Source organism: Dipodomys merriami, unplaced genomic scaffold (assembly GCF_024711535.1).
Source record: "Dipodomys merriami isolate MVZ:Mamm:240054 unplaced genomic scaffold, mDipMer1.0.p SCAF_6, whole genome shotgun sequence".
Lineage (NCBI taxonomy): Eukaryota > Metazoa > Chordata > Mammalia > Rodentia > Heteromyidae > Dipodomys > Dipodomys merriami.
The window spans coordinates 73,425,322-73,450,936 of NW_027206179.1; the positions used below are offsets into that span (position 1 = coordinate 73,425,322).

Here is a 25,615-nt window from a genome sequence, read left to right on the forward strand (position 1 = left end):
TCTCATTTGTTCTATGAAATGAGACTTCCCTGAAGCGGCTCTTTCCTGAAACTCAGTAGCCTCCTTTTGGTTTTTAGGCTCCATAACTATAGTCTTCTTCTAGAAACTAACTTCTACCCAGTGCTTAAGTGCTAGTGTTCTTACTGCTGAACCCTTGCCATCCATTCTTGGCCTCTTCAGACAGTCACATCTATTTTCATGCACAATTTATTTTTCATTTTTCATTTGCTTCCATAAATGTTGTAAGACTAATATTCCATAAACATATTCATCAAATACTTATTAATCTTATTTTGGTTCCTATATTCCCACCACTACTTGATTAGTTCATATTGTCAGCATCTCTCAACAACACTATAACAATTATTAAAAACCTTATTGAGGACCAGAGATTTTTTACTTATTGTAGTTGTAAGGTCTAGCCATGTAAACTCTGACAAAATTCCTCAGGCTATTGTAATTTGCATCCTGATTAAGCACTAACACAAATTGGCAGCCTATTTCTCATCATGTTCTATCTTCTTGAGGTTTACCGTACCTTCACAAACCACTAGCACGCAAAAAATAAAAATAAAAAAATCAGCTGGTCACCAGTGGCTCATTCCTGTAATCCTAGCTACTGAGGAGGCTGAGATCTGAGGATCACTGTTCAAAGCCAGCCTAGGCAGAAAAGTCTGTGAGACTCTTATATCCAATTAACCACCAGAAAACCGGAAGTGGTGCTGTGGCTCAAGAGGTAGAGCGCTCACCTTGAGCTGAAGAACACAGGGATAGAGCCCAAGCCCAGAGTTCAAGCTCCACAACTGAGCAAAAAAAAAAAAAATCAAGCCTGACTTTATCCTTACTCTGTGTATTATCCACTTACTGAACAGGCTACCTCATCCACAGTTGTGAACACACCATAGAAGATCTTCCAGCTGTTTTATCCTCCCATTTTACAATTAACACAAGGCTGCTAACAATTCACCAGATACACTATGTCATTTCACACTTCAATGCTTTTATACGTGGCTATTACCAACCCCTGAAATTCTTGTCTCATGAAGTATTTCAAAATTCTGTTTAGACATCACCATATAAAATTTATTCTGTCATCTGAACTTTCCTGTAACTCTTATTACTATATTTATATGAAATGTGTATGTTTTTGTGTCTGTACAGTCATTTGAAATATACTATTTGTCTTCTATGTACCAAGGTAGGCCTTAATTATAAATGGTTAACAAAAAAGTTATGTTCCATATAGTTTGGAATTTAAACTAAACTATCATGGGTATAAATAAAAAGCAAGCTACACACAAATGAATTTATAATAATTATGTGATAAGGCTATAAAGGAATAGATGCTATGAGAAAGAGTAAATTTTTTAAATTATCTTTTTTTTTTTTTTGGTTCTGGTACTGGGGCTTGAACTAAGGGCCTCAGACTCTTGCCTATTAGTTTTTCATTTCTATTACTTGAGCCACACCTCCACTTCCAAGTTTTTGCTAGAGTGGAGATAATAGCTTCTCAGATTTGTCTGCCTGGATGACTTTGACCCACAATCCTCAAAGCCCAGCCTCCTGAGTAGTTAGGATTACAGGCATAAGATCTTTCTTCTTCTTTTTTTTTTTTTTTAAAAAAAAGCAGTATATGTGCTAACCATAAAGGAAGAGTAGCAGCTGGAAGTCCATGGAAAGAAAATAAAGAAGAATTTCAGAAAGATACCAAATGTAAAAATTTGCAAATACAAAAGAACTTACAAAATCAAAAAAGAAGATGACCAATGTGTGCCCAAGCATAGTAAACAAGAAATGGAGGTGAGTTTGGAGAAGAAACAAGAGTCAGATCACCCACTTTTGGGCATTTACCCAAATGATCACAAACAAGACCATACTAAAGCTACCAGCACAACTATGTTTACTGCAGCATTGTTTACCATAGCTAAGATATGGAACCAACCCAGCTGCATCTCAGTAAATGAATGGATCAAGAAAATTTGGTATATATACACAATGGAATTCTATGCCTCCATCAGAAAGAATGACATTGCCCATTTGTTAGGAAATGGAAAGTCTTAGAAAAAATTATATTAAGTGAAGTAAGCCAGGCCCAAAGAAACATAGGTCCCATGGTTTCCCTTATTTGCAATAACTAGTGTATGTCTGAGACAAGCAGAAACAATCAGATAAGTTGATGTTAGGTGAAATGAACCCCAAGATAAGGACTCAAATGGTTTTTCTTTCTTGCTATTGTTTCTAACATATTTATGATTACTTTGTTGCTTTGTATGTCCCTCCCCCACAATATAACCTGTTTTCATTGTATTTGATGTTGGTATAATTTGTGGAGGGGAAGGGAAAAAACAATGGTTTAAATAGGGATACAGGTGGACCCATTGCAACAATGAGATGTATAAGATGTTATGTTGAAAAACGAACTTTACAACTTTGGCGGCGAAAGGGGGGGATCTGGGAGGGCAGGGATGGTAAGGGGAAACAAAGGAGGAGGCAACAATGCTTGATAAGAAATGTACTTTATTACCTTGCTCATGTAATTGTAACCCCTCTGTACGGTATTTTCACAATGAAAAAAATTTATTAATAAAAAAGAGATCACACAAAGTTTTATAAGCATTGCTAAGAAATTTGCATTGTATTCCAATTACAACTGGAAGCAATTAGAGAATTTTAATAGCAACATGAACATACATAAACTGATTTGTTCTTGGAATTCTCTTGAGAATAGATTTGTTGGTGGTGGGAGAGAGAAACAGTCTTTGACAAAAGCAGAAGTAAAAAAAATCAGTTAGCAGGTTACTGCAGAAACTCTAAGAGAAATAGAAAGATGTCTTGGATAAAGGTGGCAGAAGCAGAAATGAAGGAAAAAGGCAAAAGGACTTCATATTTTAGAAATAGATTCGATAAAATCAAAAAAAGAATTAGATGTGACAAGTGAGTAAGAAAAAGAACATTAAACAACCCAGATGCCTCACTACTGATGAGTGCATCCAAAAATTGTGGTACCTATCTACAATGGAATATTATGCAGCCATTAGAAAGGACAAAATAATGCCATTTGCAGGGAAATAGATAGAACTAGAGCAGATTATTTTGAGCAAAGTAAGCCAAGAACAAAGAGACAAATGGCACATGGTCTCCTTGATATGTGGATGCTAAAGGCAAAAAACAAGAAGATATGGCAAAGTAACAGGACTCAAGAAACAAAGGACAGCCACCCATTTTGTCATATCATTGCTAAATGACTCCATGTTCTAGACCATATATATGATAGATATATGCACGCAACAGAGGGAAGCCAGGAGGAGGAATAGAATAAGTGAGAACAGCCTACACTAAGCAAAAGGAAAGAAATGTAAACCACCTGATGTGGAAAAAATAACTTGTATTGTCAAAGCTCATAGAATTCACAAACTATAGACCATGATAATGACAATTTGCCTTGTGAAAGTTAAAATGTGTTTGTGACTAAAAGTATCACTATTCTACAATACTGTGAAATTTATGTAATCACCTAATCTCAATTAAAGAAAAAAAGTGAGAGAAGGGATGGGTTAAGAGAGATGGGTGACAATGTTGTCAGACACTTTGTACTCATATACTGTTTTGTAGAATGGGAACTTCTTTGTACAACTACTTAAATAAAAAAAGTTCAAATCCCTTAAGAATATGTAGATCAAATGTAATACTTTTTCTTTACTAAGGTGAATCACACATAATCCTTCTGAACAGACGTATCTAGGTCTGATAACTGTAACCTAAGCAATTCATATAAAGGACACAAAGATCTCTCAATACATTACATGTATGTACAAATACAAGATGAAACAAATAGATAAACCTGAAGCATTATAAGCCATTGAATAAACAATTACAATGAAAATTACAAGTAAGAAAATCCATACCTAACTGGAGTATGTGGAGGAATCACATTCACTTCTTCATCAGGGTTACATTTTCGTGGTGTTCTCTGCATCTCAAAACTAAATGATAAGCAAAGTCATTCATACTACAACAACAAAACAGTATAATACCTCCTGTTGTCTCATATATCATACAACATAGTAAGTCAGCAGGAGAACTAATAGTTAACTAAACTGCTGCTTAAATTTTTCTTGTTTTACTTAAGTATGTGTTTCTTTCCAATAGGTTTATGACAAAGGCACAGCAACCATTCAGTATTTTTCTTAAATGTGGAAAAAAAGTCAAATGTTTTTGACTGGTAATAGTACTACTACTGGTAGTAGTAGCTGGTAGTATTAATCAAACTTTAAGAATTTTAAACATTGAGGCTCAAGTTATATATTTCTACTTAAAATTAGAAATATTTTACTGTATTTTATTCAAAATTAAATGTAGTACTTTCAATTTCACATAGAAAGATTTCCTCCTAAAAACAAAATTAACCTTACTTATGATCAGTCACAAACTGTTTAATAATAACTGTCAACAGTTCTAATTTTGGGATTCTTTCTGCTAATCCCAGGGCATATATTTTCTTAATTTTTTAAATGAGGTAGGCAGGCAATAGATTAAAATGATGGCGAAAAACAGACTACCACTTGAGTCTCCAAATTAATTCAACCATTTCTACTTTCTTTTTACCAATACTAGGGCTTGAACTCAGCTTCTCCACAGGCTTTCTTGCTCTCTGCTGGTGCCCTACTACTTGAGCCACACCAGGTTTTAGCTGGTTAGCTGAAGTTGGAGTCTCATGAACTTTTCTATCCAGGCTGCTTTCAATTACCATACTCCAGACCTGTCTCCTAAACAGTTAAGATTACAGGAGCGAGCCACCAAGTGCCCAACTACTAACCATTTCCTTTTTTTTTTTTGAAAAAGAGAAGAAATATTTATTTTAAAATTATTTATTTTTTCTTAAGTTTTAACTTTAGTTAATTACCATTTATGTGATGGTACAAGCATTTGCTCTAACATTTTCTTTCTCTCTCACTCTTTTTTTTTTTTTTTTTTCTGTCGGTCATAGGACTTGAACTCATAGGGCCTGGGCACTGTCCCTGAGTTCTTTTGCTCAATATTAGTGCTTTAACACTTTGAGTCACAGCTCCACTTTCGGGTTTTGGGGTGGTTAACTGGAGATAAGAGTCTCACAGACTTGCCTGCGTGGGTTGGCTTTGAACCACAATCCTAAAATCTTAGCCTCCTGAGTAGCTAGATTACAGGCGTGAGCCATCAGCACCCAACTACTACTACTTTAAATGTATATTTAAAAAATTACTATAGGGCTGGGAATGTGGCTTAGTGGTAGAGTGTTTGCCTAACATCCATGAAGCTCTGGGTCCGATTCCTCAGTATCACACACACAGAAAAAAAGCCGAAGTGGCACTGTGGCTCAAGTGGTAGAATGCTAGCCTTGAGCAAAAAGAGCTCGGGGACAGTGTTTAGGCCCGAAGTTCAAGCCCCAGGACTAGCAAAAAAAGAAAAAAAAATTACTATAGTCAGCTAGATAAAAAAGATAATTGTTGTAATTTACATAAATGGTGGAACTTGCACAAAATTATTTATATTTATTTAAATTTACATAAAATCTCTATTAATACATTTTACCTATTGAAAATACTGTTGTCTTCTTTATTACAGCACATTATTATTATTATTTAAAAGTCAATAAAACATATTTGATTTACTCACATTTACTCTATAAAAAAGACATACCAATAAATAAACGTATATTATGTTCAATACCTGTCTATAGGATCAGTCTGAAGAGTTTGATCATGATCCAAAAATAATCGTGCATCAAGATCTTTATTTTTAAGATAAATTTCTTCATATCGTTTAGAGAGACTTTCAACCTTAAAAAAAATCATAGCTTATCTTTTTGTGTAATTATATCTCTCAGCATACATTAGCAGATTTCATTCAAGAATTTTTATACATTTCACATGCAATGTAATTACAGTCTAAAAGGAGAGGCAGAAATTTATTTAAATGTATGTTTGCCTTCGTAAGTATACAAGGACAGTTTTTTCATGTTTAGATTGAATCATTGTCCCTATCTTATCTTAGGCACTAATAATCATCTATAGATTGGCAGTTATATATGACATAATAAGGTAAGTAAAAAAATTTCTCAAGATTTGTTTTACAATTTTAATACATTCTAAGGGGAAAAAAATCATCACTGCAAGCATTTAAGCTTCTGTAGAGTTGAAAACAGGTTTGGTACCTAAGATAGTAAGAATACTCATTAACACAACACTAGGTTCCTTATTAATACTTCTCAAGTATCATACCTTACCATTCTTTCTGTCCTGTCTCCCAACCTTAAAGAATTTCTTGGAATTCACTAGATAGGCTACATTATCAAACATCACTCCACCTTTGAATTTACAAAGTCCAACCCATAGCAATGGCATCTCTTACAAGGCTTACTCAGCTCAATAATCACATCACCTACAAACACTTTTTAAAAACACCTATATACCCCAGATCTGCACAGAACCCTGTGTATAACTTCTATCAGACTCTTGCAGACTCTTGTAATGTTCTATTTATTTGACTGTCTCTCCCACTGACACCTTAAGGATAACTGAGAGTTAAATCTCAGTGTCACAGTATCTAGCACAAATGCCTAGCATGTAACAAATATTCAACAAATATTTAGTAAATAAATTAATGAATTCAAGAATTGGCTACTAAGCCAGGTCACAGAAACGTCAATCCAGCTGCCTAATTTCATGATTTGGTCTTGGTGACTAATAGTAGGGATGTATAAAATATGCTTCATCACTGAGAAGTTGTTCATCATGCAGCAAAACATCCATTTTACCACACAATTCACCATATCACCTAAAATTCTTAGTCATTTTGTTCTCACGAGAAAGACATTTGTAGCAAAATATGAAAAGAAACAGAAGGATGGCATACCACTAACACAAAATATTCTTGCAATACAACCACATACATTCCAACCAAAATTATTTTTATTAAGCACAGTTTGGGTTGTTTTTTGTTTGTTTTGGTCTTGGGGCTTGAACTCAGGGCCTGGGTGCTGTCTGTGAGCTTTTGTGCTTAAGGCTATATCACCTGAGCTACAGTTCCACTTTCAGATTCTTTTTAAAATAAACTAGAGATAAGAGTCTCATGGACGTTCTTCCTAGGGCTTGCTTTAAAAAAGTAATCTCAGATCTCAGTTTCCTGAGTAGCCAAGATTACAGGTATGAGCCCCAGCATCTGGCCTGAATAAGACACTCAAAAGAGATACTCTGGCTGGTAAGTTGGCTCAGTGGTAGAGTGCTTGTCTCGCATGCATGAGGCCCTGGGTTCAATTCCTCAGCACCACATAAGCAGAAAAAAGCCAGAAGTGGCGCTGTTGCTCAAGTGGTAGGGCACTAGCCTTGAGCTGAAGAACTGAGGGACAGCAACCAGGCCCAGAGTTCAGCCCCACGACGAACCAAAAAAAAAAAAAAAAAAAACCAAGATATTCTACATTATGTAACACAATAATGCAATAATGTTAATTGCATTAATTGTAGAACCTATGCTTGAGAAAGCTTAGTAAAGCAACTTAGAATTTTAAAAATGTTTAGTGATACTGGTGTTTTGAATTACTTGCCCACACTTGCTAGGCAGGTACTCTACCACTGAGTCATGCCTCTATGTCCTTTTTTGTACTGATTATTTTCAGATAGGGACTCAGTTTTGCCAAGGCCCATAAATTAACCTTACAATCTCCTATTTTACACTTCCCACAGTAGCTAGGATGGCAGTTGCCCACCATTAGTCCAGCATTTTCTTTTGAGATAGTCTCACAAACAGGTGGGCCTTGAACTGTGACCTTCCCAATTTCAGCTTCCCAAGTATCTAAGACCTTTGTGCATGGCTCTATAATCAAATTTGTGTGTTTAGTTGTACTATATTTAGATATATAGTGGCATTTAGAAATTTAAAATACTATACTTTAATTTTGGAAACAGTACAGATCAATTTCTAGTACAAATCATAAAATGATGCTTATTTGAATATATATTCCAAGAAAATTTTATCATCCAAAAATTGATTTTACAATACCTAGGTAGATTCTTTTCTTTGGGCAAAAAAATATATGTATATATACATTTGATATACAGTAAATTGATCTTAATGTGAAACAGCAAGTTGCTGGTAGCTCATACCTATAATCCTATATACTCAGGAGTCCGAGATCTGAGGATAAAAGTTTAAAGTCAGTACAGAATAGACAAATGTAAGACTCTTATCTCCATTTAACCAGCAAAAAGCCAGAACTGGAAACATGGCTCAAATATGGGTGTTAGCCAGGAGTGAAAAAGACAAGATAATGAAGCCCTGAGTTCAAGTCCCAATACCAGGAAAAAAGAAATATAAACTATCCTCCCTCCCCAAAGTCTTAAAACATATTACTTTTTAAATTAAATTTTCTTTCAGATTACCTCTGGAAGTCCATTAGAAGTTATAATTCCAAGGGAGTTCATAAATGGTATAAAATTTTTGAAATAAACATTTTTAACCTGAAAAAGATGAAGTACAATATGATCATTAAAATTTAAAACAAATTAAAGTCTAATCTCTGTCATTAACACAAGAATAAAGTAATAATTCACATTTGATTAATGGTATACTTTCATTAATGAAACTTATTTCTATTATCTGCTTTTTACTTTTTAATGTATATGCACCAAATTCCAAGTCATAAATAGAGATAAGTGGAGACTGATCATGAAATATGATTTATGAGAAGTCACTGAAACCAACTCAATATTCCAAAGTCAACAAAAGATTAAAAGAGCACTCAAAGCCAGCACTGGTGGCTCATACCTGTCATCCTATCTACTCTGTATGCTGATCTCTGAGGATTACAGTTCAAAGCCAGCCCAGGCAAGAAAGTCCATGACACTCTTATCTCCAATAAGCTACTCAGAAAAGCTGGAAGTGGTGCTGTGGCTCAAGTGGCAGTGGGGTAGCCTTGAGCACAGAGAGGCTCAGGGGCAGTGCTCAGATCTCGAGCCCCAGGACCAGCAAAAAAAAAAAAAAGCACTCAAACAAATTAAGCAAGTTGACCAAAGCTGTATAGGTAGAAAGTAACAGAGTTAGAATGAAAATCTACTTGTCTACCACCAAAAGCCACAACTCTTCTGCACTGCCTCTGATTTCTCCCCAAAGTATATTTTGAGCCACTTTGTACATGTATCTTCTGATACCTGCTTAGGGAATAGGAAGTCAATTTTTTTTTTGGGGGGGGGGGTCTGGTCGTGGGGTCTGAACTCTGGGCCTGGGCGCTTTCCCTCAGCTCTTCAGCTCAAGGCTAACACTCTACCATTTGAGCCACAGCGCCACTTCTGGCTTTTTTCTTTTTGCTTATGTGGTGCTGAGGAATCGAACCCAAGGCGTCATGCATGCAAGGCAAGTGCTCTACCACTGAGCCACCTTCCCATCCCTGGAAGTCAATTTTTAAGCAAGAAAATAATTTACACACAAAATACCCAGTAATTTATTTCAAGCCAAATAAGAATGTTTTGTGGGATATGCATTGTTTCATGTAAAAATACCCTACAGATAATATAAATTTTTCAAAATTTCAGTTAGACAGAGGAGTGAATCTGATCAAAGTATGTGGTATGTGTAGTATATGGACATGTCAACATAAACCCCCCACCCAGGTGATGGTGGCTCACACTGCGGTTCAAAGCCAGCTGTGGCAGAAAAGTCCATGAGACTCTTTTCTCCAATAAACTATTCAGAAAAGGCCAGAAGTGGTGTTGTGACTCAAGTGCTAGAGCATTATCCTGGAGCCAAAGAAGCTCAGGGACAGTGCCCAGATCCTGAATTTAAGCCACAGGACTGCCACAAAAATAAAATGAAATAAAAAAATAAAAGCCCCAAGTAGCCAGGTGTTGTGGCTCATGTCTATAATCCTAACTACTCAGAAGGCTGAGATCTGAGGACTGCAGTTCAAAGCCAGCCCAGGCAGGAAAGTCCATGACACTCTTAATTCCAATTAACCACCTCAAAAAATTGGAAGTTGATCTGTGGCTCAAAGTTTGAACACAAAAGCTCAAGAACAATGGGAAGGGGGTGGATGGGGGAGGGAATGATACCCATGTACAACTAATTGATAGAAATGAAAAAAAATCATAGTCCAGTCAGGTGTCAGTGGCTCATGATGTAATCCTAGCTGCTTACTTAGGAGGCTGAGATCAGAGGATCAGAGTCAGAAGCCAACCTAGGCAGGAAAATCCATGAGAATCTTCTTTCTAACTAACCACCAAAAGGGCCAGAAGTGGAGGTATGGCCCAGATAATAAACTGTTGGCCTTGATCAAAAAAGCTGAAGGACAAAGCCAGACCCTGAGTTCAACCCCAGGACCATCTCAAAAAAGAAAAAAAAAAATCATAGTCAGAAAACCTAGAATTATACTACTGGCTATTTTATACTTGTAATAGGTTACTGAATTTTTTAAAACTTTCATTTATTTAACTTTCTTTTCCAAACTTGGGAGTAATTTAATATCATTTTCTACCTTCTACTTTACCAATAAGTTAGATTTAGCTTACAAACTCATAAGTAAATATTTGGGTGATATGCAAGTGTATACAAATATAACTGAACTATGGAAGATTCTAGGGAGATTTGAAATAGTGTAATTCCTTAGAAAGGTAAAATCAAAGTTCAGCAAAATAAAATACCAGACAGTAGGTACTCAAAAAGGATAGGGTGGGGTCAAAGGGAAAGGGGACAAAAGAAGAAGGGGAAAATTCAGTCAAGAATCCAATGTATATCCTACAAAATTAAGTAGAGTGAGGGAGGGTTTAATAGGGAAGGATGGGTGAGAATGTTGAAATCAAGATTCTATTAATAAAATTCCTTGTTAATTGGCAACTCCTTTGTACAACCATTTAAAAACAATAATTTAAGAAAATAAGCGTTCTTCCAGGAACTAGTGTTTTATACCTATAATCCTAACTATTCAAGAGTCTGAGATTTGAGAAATGAGATTCAAAGCCAACCTAGGCAGACTCTTACTTACAAATAGCCAGGTGAAGGCCAGAAGTGGAGGTATGGCTCAAGTGGTAGAGTAAACAGCAGAGAGAGAGTATAAGGTCATGAGTTTAAGCCTTAGTCAAGAGGAAAAAGGCAAAAAAAATGCTCCTTGTTAAAGAAGTATATTTTGTTAGCACTTATATCTAAATTTACTTTAACTGTTCTAAAGATATCATACATTTACCTCATCTATATTACATTCATGTTCTTTGCAGAGAACTTCAATAATTCTTGTATCATTTTCTAGTTGTCTTGCTACTCGTGCACTTCTGTTCTGACCTCGCCTGGGTGTTCGAGGTGAACCATTAGTAGGTATTACCGCTGTTTCTGTAAAAATAGTAAATTAGGTAAGAACAACTACATATGGTCACTGTATAAAATAATGAGATATTCTCATTTTAACCAGAAAAGTCAGAAAAATATTGATATTGTTTTATTTCTTTTACTTATCATTACAAAGACAACAATTTTACTTACTTATTTAATACCTACTATCCTTTTATTTTTATTTGTTCACTTTTTTGGAGGTGGGGTGCTAGTGATAGAACCGAGACCTTTGCACATTCTAGGCAATCACTCCTCCCCAAGCCCTGAATTCATATTGTAAGTTATATTTTGATATTAGTTTTTGCCATCCCTATGTTTTCCTGCCCCAAATAGCCCAAAAGGAACTACAATGCCTTTAAATCCATATAGATACATACAGAAGTCAGAGAAATAGTCACCTTAGAAACTAATTCTAAGTGTATCCTACTCAGTTTGCAAGAGCAAAAACTGCTTTCATCTTATAGCCTTAAATAAATGAGCAAATATTTATAAATTCAATTTCTAAATATAGTATAAAAACTAGTTTTTAGCTATGATATGACTGTCATTTTGCTTTAAAAATTTCTTTGCAGACAGACAAGGATGAAAACATATTTAAGGATATGCTTCAAGAAAATACTGCTGGAGGAATTGGGCAGGAGATGGGGCTACAGACTGACAATTCATTCTCTGTTGATGCTAAGTGTTAAGAATGTGGAAACATATACTACTGTCCTCACTGTCTTCTTTTGTATTCATTTAAAATTCTCCACACAAAAGTAAATTTGAAATTCACTATACTCAATAAATTCAATATCTTCTCTTGGTTTCTATTCAAAATAGTACTTAAAGAATTAAGTACAGATCTGAATTATCCAAAAGAAAAAATATATTAACTGAAAGAAAAACATGACATCAACTTATTGACGTTAGAACACCAAAAAGGTGGAAGTAAAGGCAGAAAAGGAAAAATTTTAAAGTTAGAAAAAAATGTGAAGCAAATTTATTTTTTCTAGAATTTAAAATTCATTTCTTTTGCTTTGTATGTGGTTTCCTAAATGAAAATTTGCAAAATTCTATTCAAGACTACATTTTTCCATTAAGTTAATGTTAACAGAGATTAATTGTGCTTCAGTCTTTCAGCCTCTTCAACAACACTTTGAGACTTCATTGCTTGATTTTCCATCTACATGTATTAATAACATTATAGGAGAAAGGAATGAATCTAGCTCCAGGAAATTTACATTTTTCTGTAGTATAATAAGTGATTTTTTAAAATCCTACCACCAACGCTACCAAAGGAAGAAATTCTAGTCTAAGAAGAATATACCCATCTTTGTAAAACGCTATTTCATTATATTAGAAATAGTTTTTAACCAAATACCTTCCCATTTCATCACTAACATAATATCACTTACAGTTTACTTACAAAAAAATCATAGTTATTATAGCATACACCATTAACAATAATTAAGCTGTCCCTGTAGAATGGGATACTTTTCCCACACAGTTCCATTGATATCTTTGTCTTACCTCTTACTCTTATTTATGAGAAATACTTTCATTCAATTTTTTCAATACAATGCCTTCCCCCAGTGTTAACTACTGGTCAATACTCATTTTCAAATACTATCTTTTTTGTTGGCATTCTTTGATTTTCTACAACTGGAAAAACTTTCTTATTTCCCAAAGGACAGTAGGACTATAACTCCTTCTTTATTTGTCTTTTATTCCTTCACCCTATGGTAAACAGTTTTGTTCTACCATGCATTTCCACCACAATTTGCTACCTTGCCACAGGCTTAAGAGGCCAAATTTATCATGGACTGGAACCTTCAAACCTATGAACTAAAATAATTGTTTCTTCTATATAAGATGATTATCACACATATTTGTTACAGTAATGGAAAGCTGTCAAGCACAAGTGCACAATCCGTATTTGACTTTTTCAGTTTGCAAATAAAACTGAATATACTAGATATTCAATAAATATTGAAGACAAAGGACAAGGGACATACATTATTTAAAGTACTTACTATATGGCTCTTTGAGTAATGCAGGAGGTGAGAGCTTGATAAAATAGTCCAGCACACACAGCATTAACTGAAATGAGATTACCAGGTCATCTTCCATTTGCAATACTTCCCCTGAAAATAAAGATTCACATTTTTAAGGAAAGTTAGAGATGAAATGTTTAACGCAAGAGAAAATTGTGGGTTTGGGCATCTCACTGTATTCAGTTATTTGATAATCATTAGAGGCATGATATTTTTTCCCTTAACCCCCCTCCCCCCAAAAAATCAAGATCGGGTTTAACATATTTAAATAGGAATAAAAATTATTGTTATAAAATTATAAATAAAGTATATTCTGAGAATTTTACACTTTACATTATAATTAATTGTGTATGAGTAGTTAATTCTGTATATAAGTTTTGCTTCTGAAAAACTTTTTTTCCAGAACTAGAGGAATGGCTTAGTAGTATTACAGCAGCCTAGCAACCGTGAGTCTCTGAGTTCAAACACCAGTAATGCCAAAAAGAAAAAAAAACTTTTTCCAGTTTTAGTATGAACTACATAATGTATTAGTTTTGAAAATGATTTTGAAGCACAATACATACAACCTTTAATTATGTTCATAAAAGTTCATCTTTTCAATGGTCAAAATATATCATAAAATATATAAATGTTTTAAAAATATATTTCAATACTTCAAATATTGTAATAACCAGAGCCATTAAGGAATAACCAATTAGGGATATTGATATAACTCAGGGGATGTAGAGTCCTTACCTAGCATGTGTAAGGCCTAGGGTTCAATTACCCAGGGCCACAAAGGAAAAGGAAAGAAAACACAAAATTAATACATAATTTTAAAATCACTAGATTGCAAACAGTAACTTGGCATAAAGTTCTAAAAGTTAATCCTATGTATTTGTGTATATGCACACAACTGGGGGGCTATAAGAAAATATATGCATATAAGAGATACATGAGATATAGATACAACACAAGCTATGGTCTAATACAGCTACTGCATCTTTACTTATGGCTCTATTATTTTTTAAAGGGAAATTTAGTTAGATTCACATTCTAGCCTTTGAGTATCTGACTGTTATACTAGCAATAATCTCAACAAATATTGAAGGTGCAGAAAAAAATGTGAGAAAACTGGTAAACTTATATCAGGTAAGTTTTTTAGATCCATATATATGGTGCCAAGGATATGTTTTCAAGATATATAGAAGTTACTAAGAAACAGAGATGTAAAAAATGACAGCAATTCTAAGTAAAAAAATAGCATGAAATAACATGAAAGACTATCTTTTCCAATATCCAAGTAATCAAAGCAAAAATCTTTACTGCCTAAGTGCTAACAGCAATAAATTTGAGTAGAACTCAAAGGGAATCCTCACTTTTTCCACTTCTGAATTAGAGACTGCTGAGAGAAAAGTGAAATGATAGAAATAAACCACACAGCCACCTGACAAATACAGATACCAATACAAACACTGAATTGGAACAATCTGAACAATCTGAATCCTGACACAATTCTACTATAGAAAGAAGATTTATAAAGGTTATTCTAACAAAAACTCAGAACCACAAAGTCTTACATTACTCTAGATGATTCTCTAGTCTCCTTTACCTTCTGGCTAGAAAAAGACATTAATAATGCCTGTTTGTACGTACACTAATATTCTTTGGGAAACACAAACAAGTTATGGATTATGTAGAAGATAGATGAAGAGAGATTCTCTTCAAACCACCTCAGAGAAAATATCAAGTCAGGGTCAGCTGCATAAAGTCTCAGCAAGATTAAAAAAAAAAAAAAGCAGGTAAGAACAGCAATTACACAAATACATCACAGAAAAGGAAAACAGAGTCACAAATAACAAAATAGTGAGACAAAGAACAAAGGATGAACCAATTCAACAGTAATACTCACAAGACACTATGCTGGAAATGAACTTTACAAAAGGAGAATAGGGGAGCAAGGAATTTGGGAGGAAAAGAGGGAGGGTAACATTGTTGGACAAGAAATGTACTCATTACCTTACTTATATAACTGTAACCCTTCTGTACATCACCTTTACAATAAAATAAAATAGAAAAGAAAATATATTTATGGGGAAAAAACTCAAATGAAGAACCTAATATTGAAAAGAGTCTTATAAAAAAAGAACTTAAAGAATTCACCAGGGCTGGGATGTAGCTCAGTGGCAAAGCGCTTGCCTAGCAAGTGCAACGTCCTGGGTTCAATCCCCAGTACCAAAAAAAAAAAGACAAAAAGAATTCACCAGGCATGTTAGAACCTGCTTACAATCTGTAAACCAGAAGCAAAAGACAGAGAATTGAAAATGCGAGGCTAGCCTGAGCTACTTACTCAGATCACAAATTATACAAAAGCAGAAGGTAGATACGCTAAGAAAAAAGCTCAGGACCAAATAATACCATTACAAAAATAGCTCAAAACAGAAAGACCTAAGATAAAAATAGCCAACATTGGGGGGATTGGGGGAATACAACAACAACAAAAATAGCCAGAAAAAAATGAGTCAAAATAAAGAACTCAGAAATGGAGTCATTATAATAAAGGAGTTCTGATAAACTTAGAAACGATTTAAATATAGATTGGAGACTAAGCAAGTATAATTATTATATTTTAGAATGTAAATGTTAACTTGATAACTAAATGATAGTAAAATAACTAACTGGAAAATAGGGAGAGGGAAGATTACAAGACAAGAAAGAATACTAACGTTCTGTTTCAAAGCAGTTTAATATATATTGTTGAACTCAAAATATCAAGTTAAAAAACAAAAAGATGCTAGACAGCTTTTTCATAGTGCTTCCTCACCTCAGAGAACATTTTAAGAAAGTATATTACTTAAACTAACAAAATTTGTACTAAATTTAAGCAATTATTGCTATTTTTCTTTAGAAAAATTAATGCTTACACACTAAAGACAGCACTATATAGGGCAGTAATATTTTTAGAAAATTACATTTGTTTTGACTTTTTTTTTTTTGCTTACGTGGTGCTGAGGAATCGAACCCAGGGCCTCATGCATGGCAAGGCAAGCGCTCTACCACTGAGCCTTCCCAGCCCCGAAAATTACATTTGTTAATGTCATATTCTATCCATTTTTTGTCAGACTGTATATATACACATTCACACACACATACATATAAAATATGAATCCCATAACTTTAATGATAGTTATTACCACGTAAATTTCAGATAATTATCCTTGCACTTTGCTATAGTACTTATCAAAAGCAAATCATCTTTATAAACACATTAAATCTTTATTCCTAAAGAAAGAAAAAAAAAGACTACTGAGAATGTATCTTAGGGGAAGAGGGGAAGCATGCAGAGGGCCTTGATTCCATCACCAACATTGAAAAAAAAAATCAAAAGAAGGAAGGATAGACATAAAACACTTCCAAGATTAACAAAATTAGACATTTCTAACAGACAATTGCCAGGTAAAGAATGCAGTGGATATATGAATTAAATAAAAAAATTTACAATCAGTCAAAAGAACAATTTAATAAAAACATTTGAAACATTTGCATATAATGAACATAATAATTTACCTTTGGCTAGTAAAAATGTAATCCAAGAAACTTTCAGAACCAATAGAGAACTTATCTCAGTAGATAACCTAGTAAAAATAAAAGAAAAATTCATCACTGACAAAATTTTCCAACTATATCTGTTGGGTATTTTGTTTCGTTTTAAATTAGGTCTGAGTTGAATACGTATTAGAATTCAGTTCATTTTAAGTGCACAAACTACACTTGAACTCAACTTATTTCAATTCACTTTGTGTTTCTACCACAATGTTGTATTTACTATACAGAACAGAATATATTTCACATAGAATATACTAAATAGCTGCCAGGCACTGGTAGCTTATGCCTGTAATCCTAGCTATTCAGGAGGCTGAGATCTGAGAATCAAGGCTCAAGCTAGCTAGGGCAGAAAACTCAGTGAGACTCTTATCTCCAATTAACCACCAGAAAACCAGAAGTGGAGGAGCCCTGAGCAAGAGTTCACAGACAATGCCCAGGCCCTGGGTTTAACTCCCATGAGAGAGAAAAAAAAAAAAAAATATATATATATATATATATATACATATATGTGTGTGTGTGTGTGTGTATGTATATATATATATATATATATATATACACACACACACACTGAATAGCTAATTCAGTCTAAAAATATAAGATCAAGGTATACTGTAACTGGTTTCAAATTATCTTAATACTTATTTGCACTTTATTTTCTAATTAATATCAACACTTAAGCAGGCACATAAAGGTTTAAATGGCTCTGGCTTGTCAATTTAACACTTTGTATTGGGTAAGTTTTCCACAGACATTTATTTGTTAGAATAAATGCATATCATTTAATTAATATACAATTTTCCCTTACAGAAATCTCTCTGTGTCTCTGTCTCTGTCTCTTGTAGCATTAGGGATTGAACTTAGGGATTTGCACTTGCCAGGAAGGTGCTCTATCCCTAACCATACTCCCAACCCATTTTTGCACTGGTTATATTCAAAGTTGTATCTCAATTTATGCCTGTGCTAGCCTGGGCTGTACTTCTGCTCGTGCTTCCTCATGTCATAACAGATTCTAGGTACATACCACAATGCCCAGCTGTTGTGCTTCCCCAAGTTGGGATAAGAGGTCATTTAACATAGCCACTAAGTGAGATGGGAGTCTAGCCTCAAACTGATCTCCCCAATCTCTGCCCCCAAAGTAGCTAGGATTATAAGCTTGAGCCACTGCACTCTATATCAATCAAAAATTTCCATACCACTATTTCATTGGGGTACAAAGTCTCTAGTGCTCATTCTGTTTCAAAAGAAAAACTCTGGAGTGATACATGGGTGTGTTATGCAAGTATAACACATTAAAATTATTTGGAAATTTTAGTATTTGGAAAATTTAGTATAGAAATTTTGTTCTTACACAAAAATTGTGCTCTAAGTCATATATTAATAAAATGCAGGGGCTAGGGGTTTAGCTCAGCAGAAGAGCGCCTGCCTGGCAAGCGCAAGGCTCTGAGTTTGGTTCTCAGCTCTGGAAAAAAGTAACTAAATTAAAATAAAATAAAATGCCTGTGACAGATTCATAATAAATATTTAATTGATGAATTAATACTTTTCCAGCGTAGATGGTATTTTGTACTGAATCAGTTTCTCCCTCGTTACTTCTCCTTTGCAGTATAAGGGATATATTTCTTTATAAAATAAATAATCTACATTGGATTTCATCACCTTATCTTATAAAATAACATGTTATCATCAACCAAACTAATCCTAAAGTTATCAATATATTTGAGATTATAGTAAAGTCATTTTTTAAAAAGTAAAATGTAGAAGTGGAGCTGAGGCTCAAAGTGGCAGAGACCTAGCCTTGAGTAGAAGCAGCTCAGGGACAGCACCAAGGACCTAAGTTTAAGCACTAAGACCAAAGGGGCGGGGAATAAAATATATAAGATGCTCTCAAATACTTACGAATTGCTGGGTTGAGTCAAATATATAAGTTCACATGTTCTAAAAGAAAGAAACAATTTTGTTACTATATGCCTTTTTAAAAGATTACTTTTAATAATAAGAACTTTTTTTTTAATACAGAGCAACCTGAAGTCTGCATCATGACTTAACAGTTACCCAGGTGTTTTACAGTGTGCCCATCTCAACAGCATGGTTCTAGGGTTTGGGTTCCACACCAGCACAGACAGGAGTTCTAGAAAAAGGGAACATAGCAGGAGTGTGTCCCAATCCTTTCTCAAGGAAAAGGTAATTGAGCATTCCAAGCCACTGAAAACCTGTGCCAATGGGACTTCTAAAACAAATACTGTTCTGTGTGCTCTTGAGGAAGGAGCAAGAGGCTGATAAATAAGGGAACAACCTCTGGTGGCAGGGAATAATATGGGGGAGGTCTACTATTTTGAATGCCCCCAGTCCTTGGACTGGATACTCAAAGAGGACCATCTCCAACACTGAATCACTTCTCAGTTCAAAAAGAAATGCTAGCTGGGTGCTAGTGGCTCACACCTGTAATCCTAGGTACTCAGGAAGCTGAGATCTGAGGATCACCCTTTGAAGGCAGCTCAGGCAGAAAAGTACCCATGAGACTCTTATCTCCAATTAACTGCTCAAAATCCAGAAGTGACACTATGTCTTAAGTGGTACAGAGTTAAAGGCTCAGGGATAGCACCCAGGCCCTGGATCAAGCCCCACAACCAGAAAAAAAAAAAATGCTAGACTCCTTCAACCAGACCACAAAAGGGCTGGCCATCCCTGAGCTTCTATTAATACAAGACAAAAAAGGCCCCAGGAAACAGGTCAGAAGATAGTGACTTGTATTCTGTAAAAGTAAAAAGCTTAGTTCACACTAAGTACTAATGAGGCCAAATGACAAGAAAGACCACAGATCAGACAGATCCGCACATAGAGGAATGGACCAACAGGAAAAAATCTAGAGTATCCTCAGCTTGAGGCATGGGAGGTGTAGAGTGTCTGGAAGGAGGTATTCCAGCAGTGGGAAACTGAATACTCCTAGACAGTGGTGCTTAAACTCTTGGCCTGGGCGCTGTCCCTCAGCTTTTCAGCTCAAGGCGAGTGCTCTGCCACTTGAGCTACAGCACCACTTCTGGTTTTCTGGTGGTTTATTGGAGATAAGAGTCTCATGGACTTTCCTGCCCAGGTTGGCTTTGAACGGCAATCCTCAGATCTCAGCTTCCTAAGTAGTGCGGATTACAGGTGTGAGCCTCCTGCGCCCAGCCCAAACCTTAGTTTTAATGGGCTAATTTTAAAAAAAGAGATCAAGTGCTAGGAATGTTGCTCAGTGGTAGAGTGCTTGCCTAGCTAGCATGCATGAGGCCCTGGGTTTGATTCCTTAGTACCACAGAAGCAGAAAAAGCTGGACATGGTGCTGTGGTTCAAGTGGGAGAGTGCTAGCCTTGAGCAAAAGAAGCTCAGGGACAGTGCCCAGACCCTGAGTTCAAACCGCAGGACTGGCAAAAAAAAAAAAAAGAGAGAGAGAGAGAAAGATCAAATCAAATACTTGGTACACATAACAAGTGCGATGCCTTTATGATCACCTGGTAGCATACAAAAAAAAAAAATGGCCAAGACATATCCAGCTAACCAACAGGTCTTTCTAGGAGGTGTCTCTGTATATTAGGCTTGACAAAGCTGACAATCCAGCATGGGAACCAATGCAGCAGTGACACTCACTAGACACTATGTTGGTAATTAACTATACAACTTGGGGGAAGGGAGGTCAGGAGGGAAAACACTGGGAGAAAATGAGGGAGGGAGTGACACTGTTCAAAAAGGAATGTACTCAAGGCCAGGCTTACTCCTGTAATCCTAGTTACTCAGGAGGCTGAGATCTGAGGATCACGGTTCAAAGCCAGCCCAGGCAGGAAAGTCCATGAGAATCTTATTTCCAATAAACCACTAGAAAACCAGAAGTTGTGCTGTGGCTCAAGCGATAGAGCACTCACCTTGAGCTGAAGAGCTGAGGGACAGCGCCCAAGCCCAGAGTTCAAGCCCCACGACCGACAAAAAAAACAAAAGGCATGTACTCATTACCTGACTTATGTAACTGTAACCCCTCTGTATATCACCTTTACAAAATATAAAATAAAATAAAATGAGGTACTACAATGAAAAAAATATACATATATAAGAAAGCAAAAAAAGATTACTTTAGAAATACTTTTTTTTGTCAGTCATGGGGCTTTAACTCTGGGCCTACCTACAAGTCCCTAAGCTCTATCACCTTGAGCCAAAGCACCACTTCCGGTTTTCTGGTGATGAATGAGAGATAAGTGTCTCATGAATTTTTCTGCAGAGGCTAACATTGAACTGCGACCCTTATATCTCAGCTTCTTGAGTAGCTAGGATTATAGGTGTAAGTCACTGGCACCCTGGCTGAAATGTTTTTTTGTCATTTTTCTATTTTTTTATTCTCTTTAAGTAGTTGTACAAAAGAGTTGCCACTTAATAAAGTAGTTTACAAATACAATATATCTTGATCAATGTCATCCCTTCCAACATTGTCATCCATAGCTCTCGTATCCATCCCTTCCCTCATTTTCATAATTTTGTAGGACATACATTGGATTCTTTTGTAACAGAAATCATAGCAATTTTATCACACTTCTAGTCATCTTATTTTAAGTATACATTTTAAAAACAAAAACATGTATAATACTATGAAACAAATTTAAAGTAGATTTCTCTAATTTATGGCATCTCATATCACTCTAATATTTAATTACAAAAGGACTGGATTCTATATGCTAATTTTTAGATGGAAATATAATTTGGTCTAAAGTTAGATAATTGATGATCAGTTTATAGAGTCTCAGATCACGTCATGACTAATACCTTTAATAACCATATATTAATAAAAATCTACATTTAAACAGGCATTAGTATCATAATTCTTTTTTTTTTTTTGCTGGTCATGGGGCCTAAACTCTGGGCCTGGGTGCTGTCCCTCAGCTCTTCAGCTCAAGGTTAGCACTCTACCACTTGAGCCACAGTGCCACTTCTGTTTTTTTCTGCTACTGAGCTACCTTCCCAGCTCTTAATATACATAATAAAACCTTAATATCAATACACATAATACACATAATAAAACCTTAATATCAATCTGAATATAAAAGGAAAAATGTTGGGTTATTTGGTTTACTGATACATGTTCTCTATTTTTAGAAGATGTAGAGAGCAAACTACCTAACCCATCTATTTTTTTTTCTAAAAATAGAGAGCAAACTACCTAAACCAAGTATATTGGAAAGCCTACAACTACCTACTTAGATTATTCTACTTTTTTATTCTTTTTAAAAATTATTAGCATATATTAATTGTACAAAGGACACCGTATTATGTTATTTCCATACATGCACACAAAATCACCCTCCTCTATTACTTTTTTATGCTGGTCTTGGGGCTTGAACTCAGGGCCAGGGCACTGTCCCTGAGCTTTTGTGCTTAAGGCTAGCATTCTACCACTTAAGCCACAGCAGCACTTCCAGTGGGTTTTTGTTCTGTTTTATTTTAGTAGGAGGTGACTGATCAGAGATAAAAGCCAGTGGGCTTCCCTGCCAGAGCTGGCTTCAAACTACAATACTTAGATCTCTACCACCTTATTACACAATTGCTTATTTAGTTAAAACATTAACTTTCTTACTCAAGTAAAATGGTCAAACATAACAGACACATGCCATGTTAGGGACTACAATACTTGAGGAGACAAAAATTTGAATGAGGGGTGGGAAGGTGGCTCAGTGGTAGAGTGCTTGCCTTGCATGCATGAGGCCCTGGGATCGATTCCTCAGCACCACATAAGCAAAAAGAAAAAAGCCGGAAGTGGTGCTGTGGCTCAAGTGGTAGAGCACTAGCCTTGAACTGAAGAACTGAGGGACAGCGCCCAAGCCCAGAGTTCAGGCTCCATGACCGGAACCAAAAAGAAAAAAAAAAGTTTGAATGAAAACTGTATGAAAAATATAATTCAAGCTTACTTATTCTTCTCCCAGTTGAACAGTAATAGTTCCATTTCTTTTAGATTACCACTGGAAGCACACATTATAATTAAGTAGCACAGGTCATATGCCTCCTATAGTCAATATTGTTTCTTTCTAAACTAGGTAACACCAAGGGAAGAAGTTAAAGTCTAGAATACTATTCATAACGAAGAGTCTCCAAGTATCCAAGTATGTAAGGCTAAGCTGGGTACTAAACTTAAAGTCTAAGGAAACAAATGAGATGTGAAAGGATAGAAAACCAGTTAATTTTGAATATTCAGAATGTTTATGACTATATAAAAATCTAAGAATTAATAAAAACTAACAGCAAATGGGACAAGACTAATGAATAATAATATCCTTATTCAATATATAACAGTCCAACATTAATTAAACAATGACATAAAAAAATCAAAGTATAATCCTAATAAAATTTTTACTTCACCTTTCTAATTTGCTGTAGAGTGCACACAATACATTATACTTCTTCATCAGTCTTGACATAGCATTATCAACTTTGGTACTGGTATCAATTTCTTTTAGTAAGTCAAAGAATTTATAGACACTACAAAGGAAAAAAAACCAGAAAAAGTGGAGCTTTTAACATTTCCTTTAGTTCATTTTCAAATCATAGACATTTCAGGTAAAAAGATTACCAGCTCTACATCAAATTACTATTATGTTCTTTAGAAAGAATAATTTTTTCCCATTCTCCTAGATTCTGAGGAAGAAAACTAGCTTTTAACCTATGCCCCAATATCTATTTCCTGTATCAAATAACTCTTTTATGATTGAAAATACAGAAAAAAGGATCATGGACACATATGTATACTTATTTTTAAATTTAACTGTATGGATTTTAAACTAAAATTTGTATGAATGTGCTAGTGCTGGGGCTTGAACTCATGGCCTGGGCATTATCCCTGAACTTTTCTGCTCAAGGCTAACACTCTACCATTTGAGCCACAACTCCACTTCCAACATTGTTAATTGGAGATAAGAGTCTCTGGGACTTTCCTGCCCAGGCTGGCTTTGAACTATGATCCTTAGATCATAGTTCTTAGATCATAGTCCTTAATAACTAGGATTACAGGCAGAAGCCATGGGCGCCCAGCAATTAAATTTATTTTAACTGATACATAAAGCATTGTACATTAATAGGGTACCATGTAATGCTTCAATACATGTAGACACTGGGTAATAAGGTCAAATATAAGTCTCTCCTCAGAGGTTAATCTCGACTACAGGGCAAAAATATAAAATTCTTTCTTCTAGCTTTTTGGGTACATAATCACTATCCATAATCATACTATATATTCATGTTTAAAAAACATGATTTCAATTCCACCACAAAACCATATGGCTCATTCTAGCGTTTTCCTTTCTGTATTTGTAACTCCTCTTCAATAGTGGACAATCTAGAATCAATTTGTCCTTATTTACTCATTGAATCAATCTATCTGAAAGTTATCATCTATCTTTAAAACCACTCACTTCCCTACGTAGACATTCTTACTTTCTTGTTCAGGTAAACTATTTGGATTGCCAATACCTCATCTAGCACAATTCTTCCTACCTCAAGCACAGATCTAATTCTCCCCATCAACTGCCCTCTTTCTCTCCTTGTTATTATGACCCCTCACACTGGCTGCCCATACACCCTGTGTGGTCTCTGATACTGCATACCAAGAAGCCCATGTTTGGTTGTCCCACACACCCAAGTCTGGTTCTGACATCTTCTCTGAGGCCTTGGCACTTCCCTGCCTCAGAGATACACACTGACATTCTTTGCCCCATGAATAGTTTTGAAGTTGTTAGAATGAAAAGAAAAGCAGATTTGAATACGTAAGTTTATATAGTGATTTTTGGTCAATTATTATTGTTACAAAAACTAATTTTTGTCATTACTAAATGACCCCATGTGGTTGACCACATATATGGTATACATATGTACACATCTGAGGAAAGCTAGGAGGAGGACACAGAATCAGAAGGAAACAGGGGAAAACATACAACAGAGGGGCTCATCAACTACACTGGACATTGATGAAAATGAACTAAACAACTCAAGGGCAGCAATGGGAGGGAGGGAATGAGAGGGAAAGAGGGAACAGCTTACGCTAATCAAAAGGAAAGAAATGTACATACCTAACCCAATGTGGAAGAAATAGTTGTATTGTCAAAGCTCAAACATTTAGACTACAATAATGACAATTTGCCTCATGAAGGTTAGAATATGTTTGTGACTTTAACTAAATATCACTATCCCACAATACTGTGAAATTTATGTAATCACTTAATTGCATTAAAAAAAACTAATTTTTGAAACATCCATTCATACATTTTCCAATAGGGCACTAAAGAAAATAATCATCAATTGCTTATCATATGCTAATTTCTAATCAAGTTTGTATGAAGAATTATACTACTAGGTACCAGTGGCTCACACCTGTAATCCTAACTACTCAGGAGGATGAGATTTTAGGAGAGAGGTTCAAAAACCAGCCTTGGCAGGAAAGCCAAAGAGACTCTTACCTCCAATTAACTACTAAAAAGTGGAAAGGTTAAGTCGTGGCTGAAGTGGTTGAGCACTAGCTTTAAGCACAAAAGCTCAAGGAGAGCACCCAGACTCTTAAGTTCAAGCCCTAAAACTAGCACACACAAAAAAAGAATTATGTTAAAGCAGCTAACTAAAGCATAGTAGTTTCTTAACCCATT

General features: G+C 35.3%; 1 protein-coding gene across 3 annotated transcripts in view; it reads right to left on the reverse strand.

The window, feature by feature from the left end:
- Rb1 (RB transcriptional corepressor 1) overlaps nt 1–25,615 on the reverse strand; it is a 131,929-nt gene that overhangs the window by 81,231 nt on the left and 25,083 nt on the right. For all 3 annotated transcript variants that reach the window (XM_070003196.1, XM_070003195.1, XM_070003199.1), the window contains 8 exons: nt 23,343–23,462; nt 18,867–18,905; nt 16,932–16,999; nt 13,365–13,475; nt 11,207–11,349; nt 8,415–8,492; nt 5,707–5,816; nt 3,906–3,983 (listed from right to left, as the gene is read on the reverse strand). In XM_070003196.1, the coding sequence (XP_069859297.1) occupies nt 3,906–3,983; nt 5,707–5,816; nt 8,415–8,492; nt 11,207–11,349; nt 13,365–13,475; nt 16,932–16,999; nt 18,867–18,905; nt 23,343–23,462 (747 nt within the window). The remainder of the gene's footprint in view (nt 1–3,905; nt 3,984–5,706; nt 5,817–8,414; nt 8,493–11,206; nt 11,350–13,364; nt 13,476–16,931; nt 17,000–18,866; nt 18,906–23,342; nt 23,463–25,615) is intronic.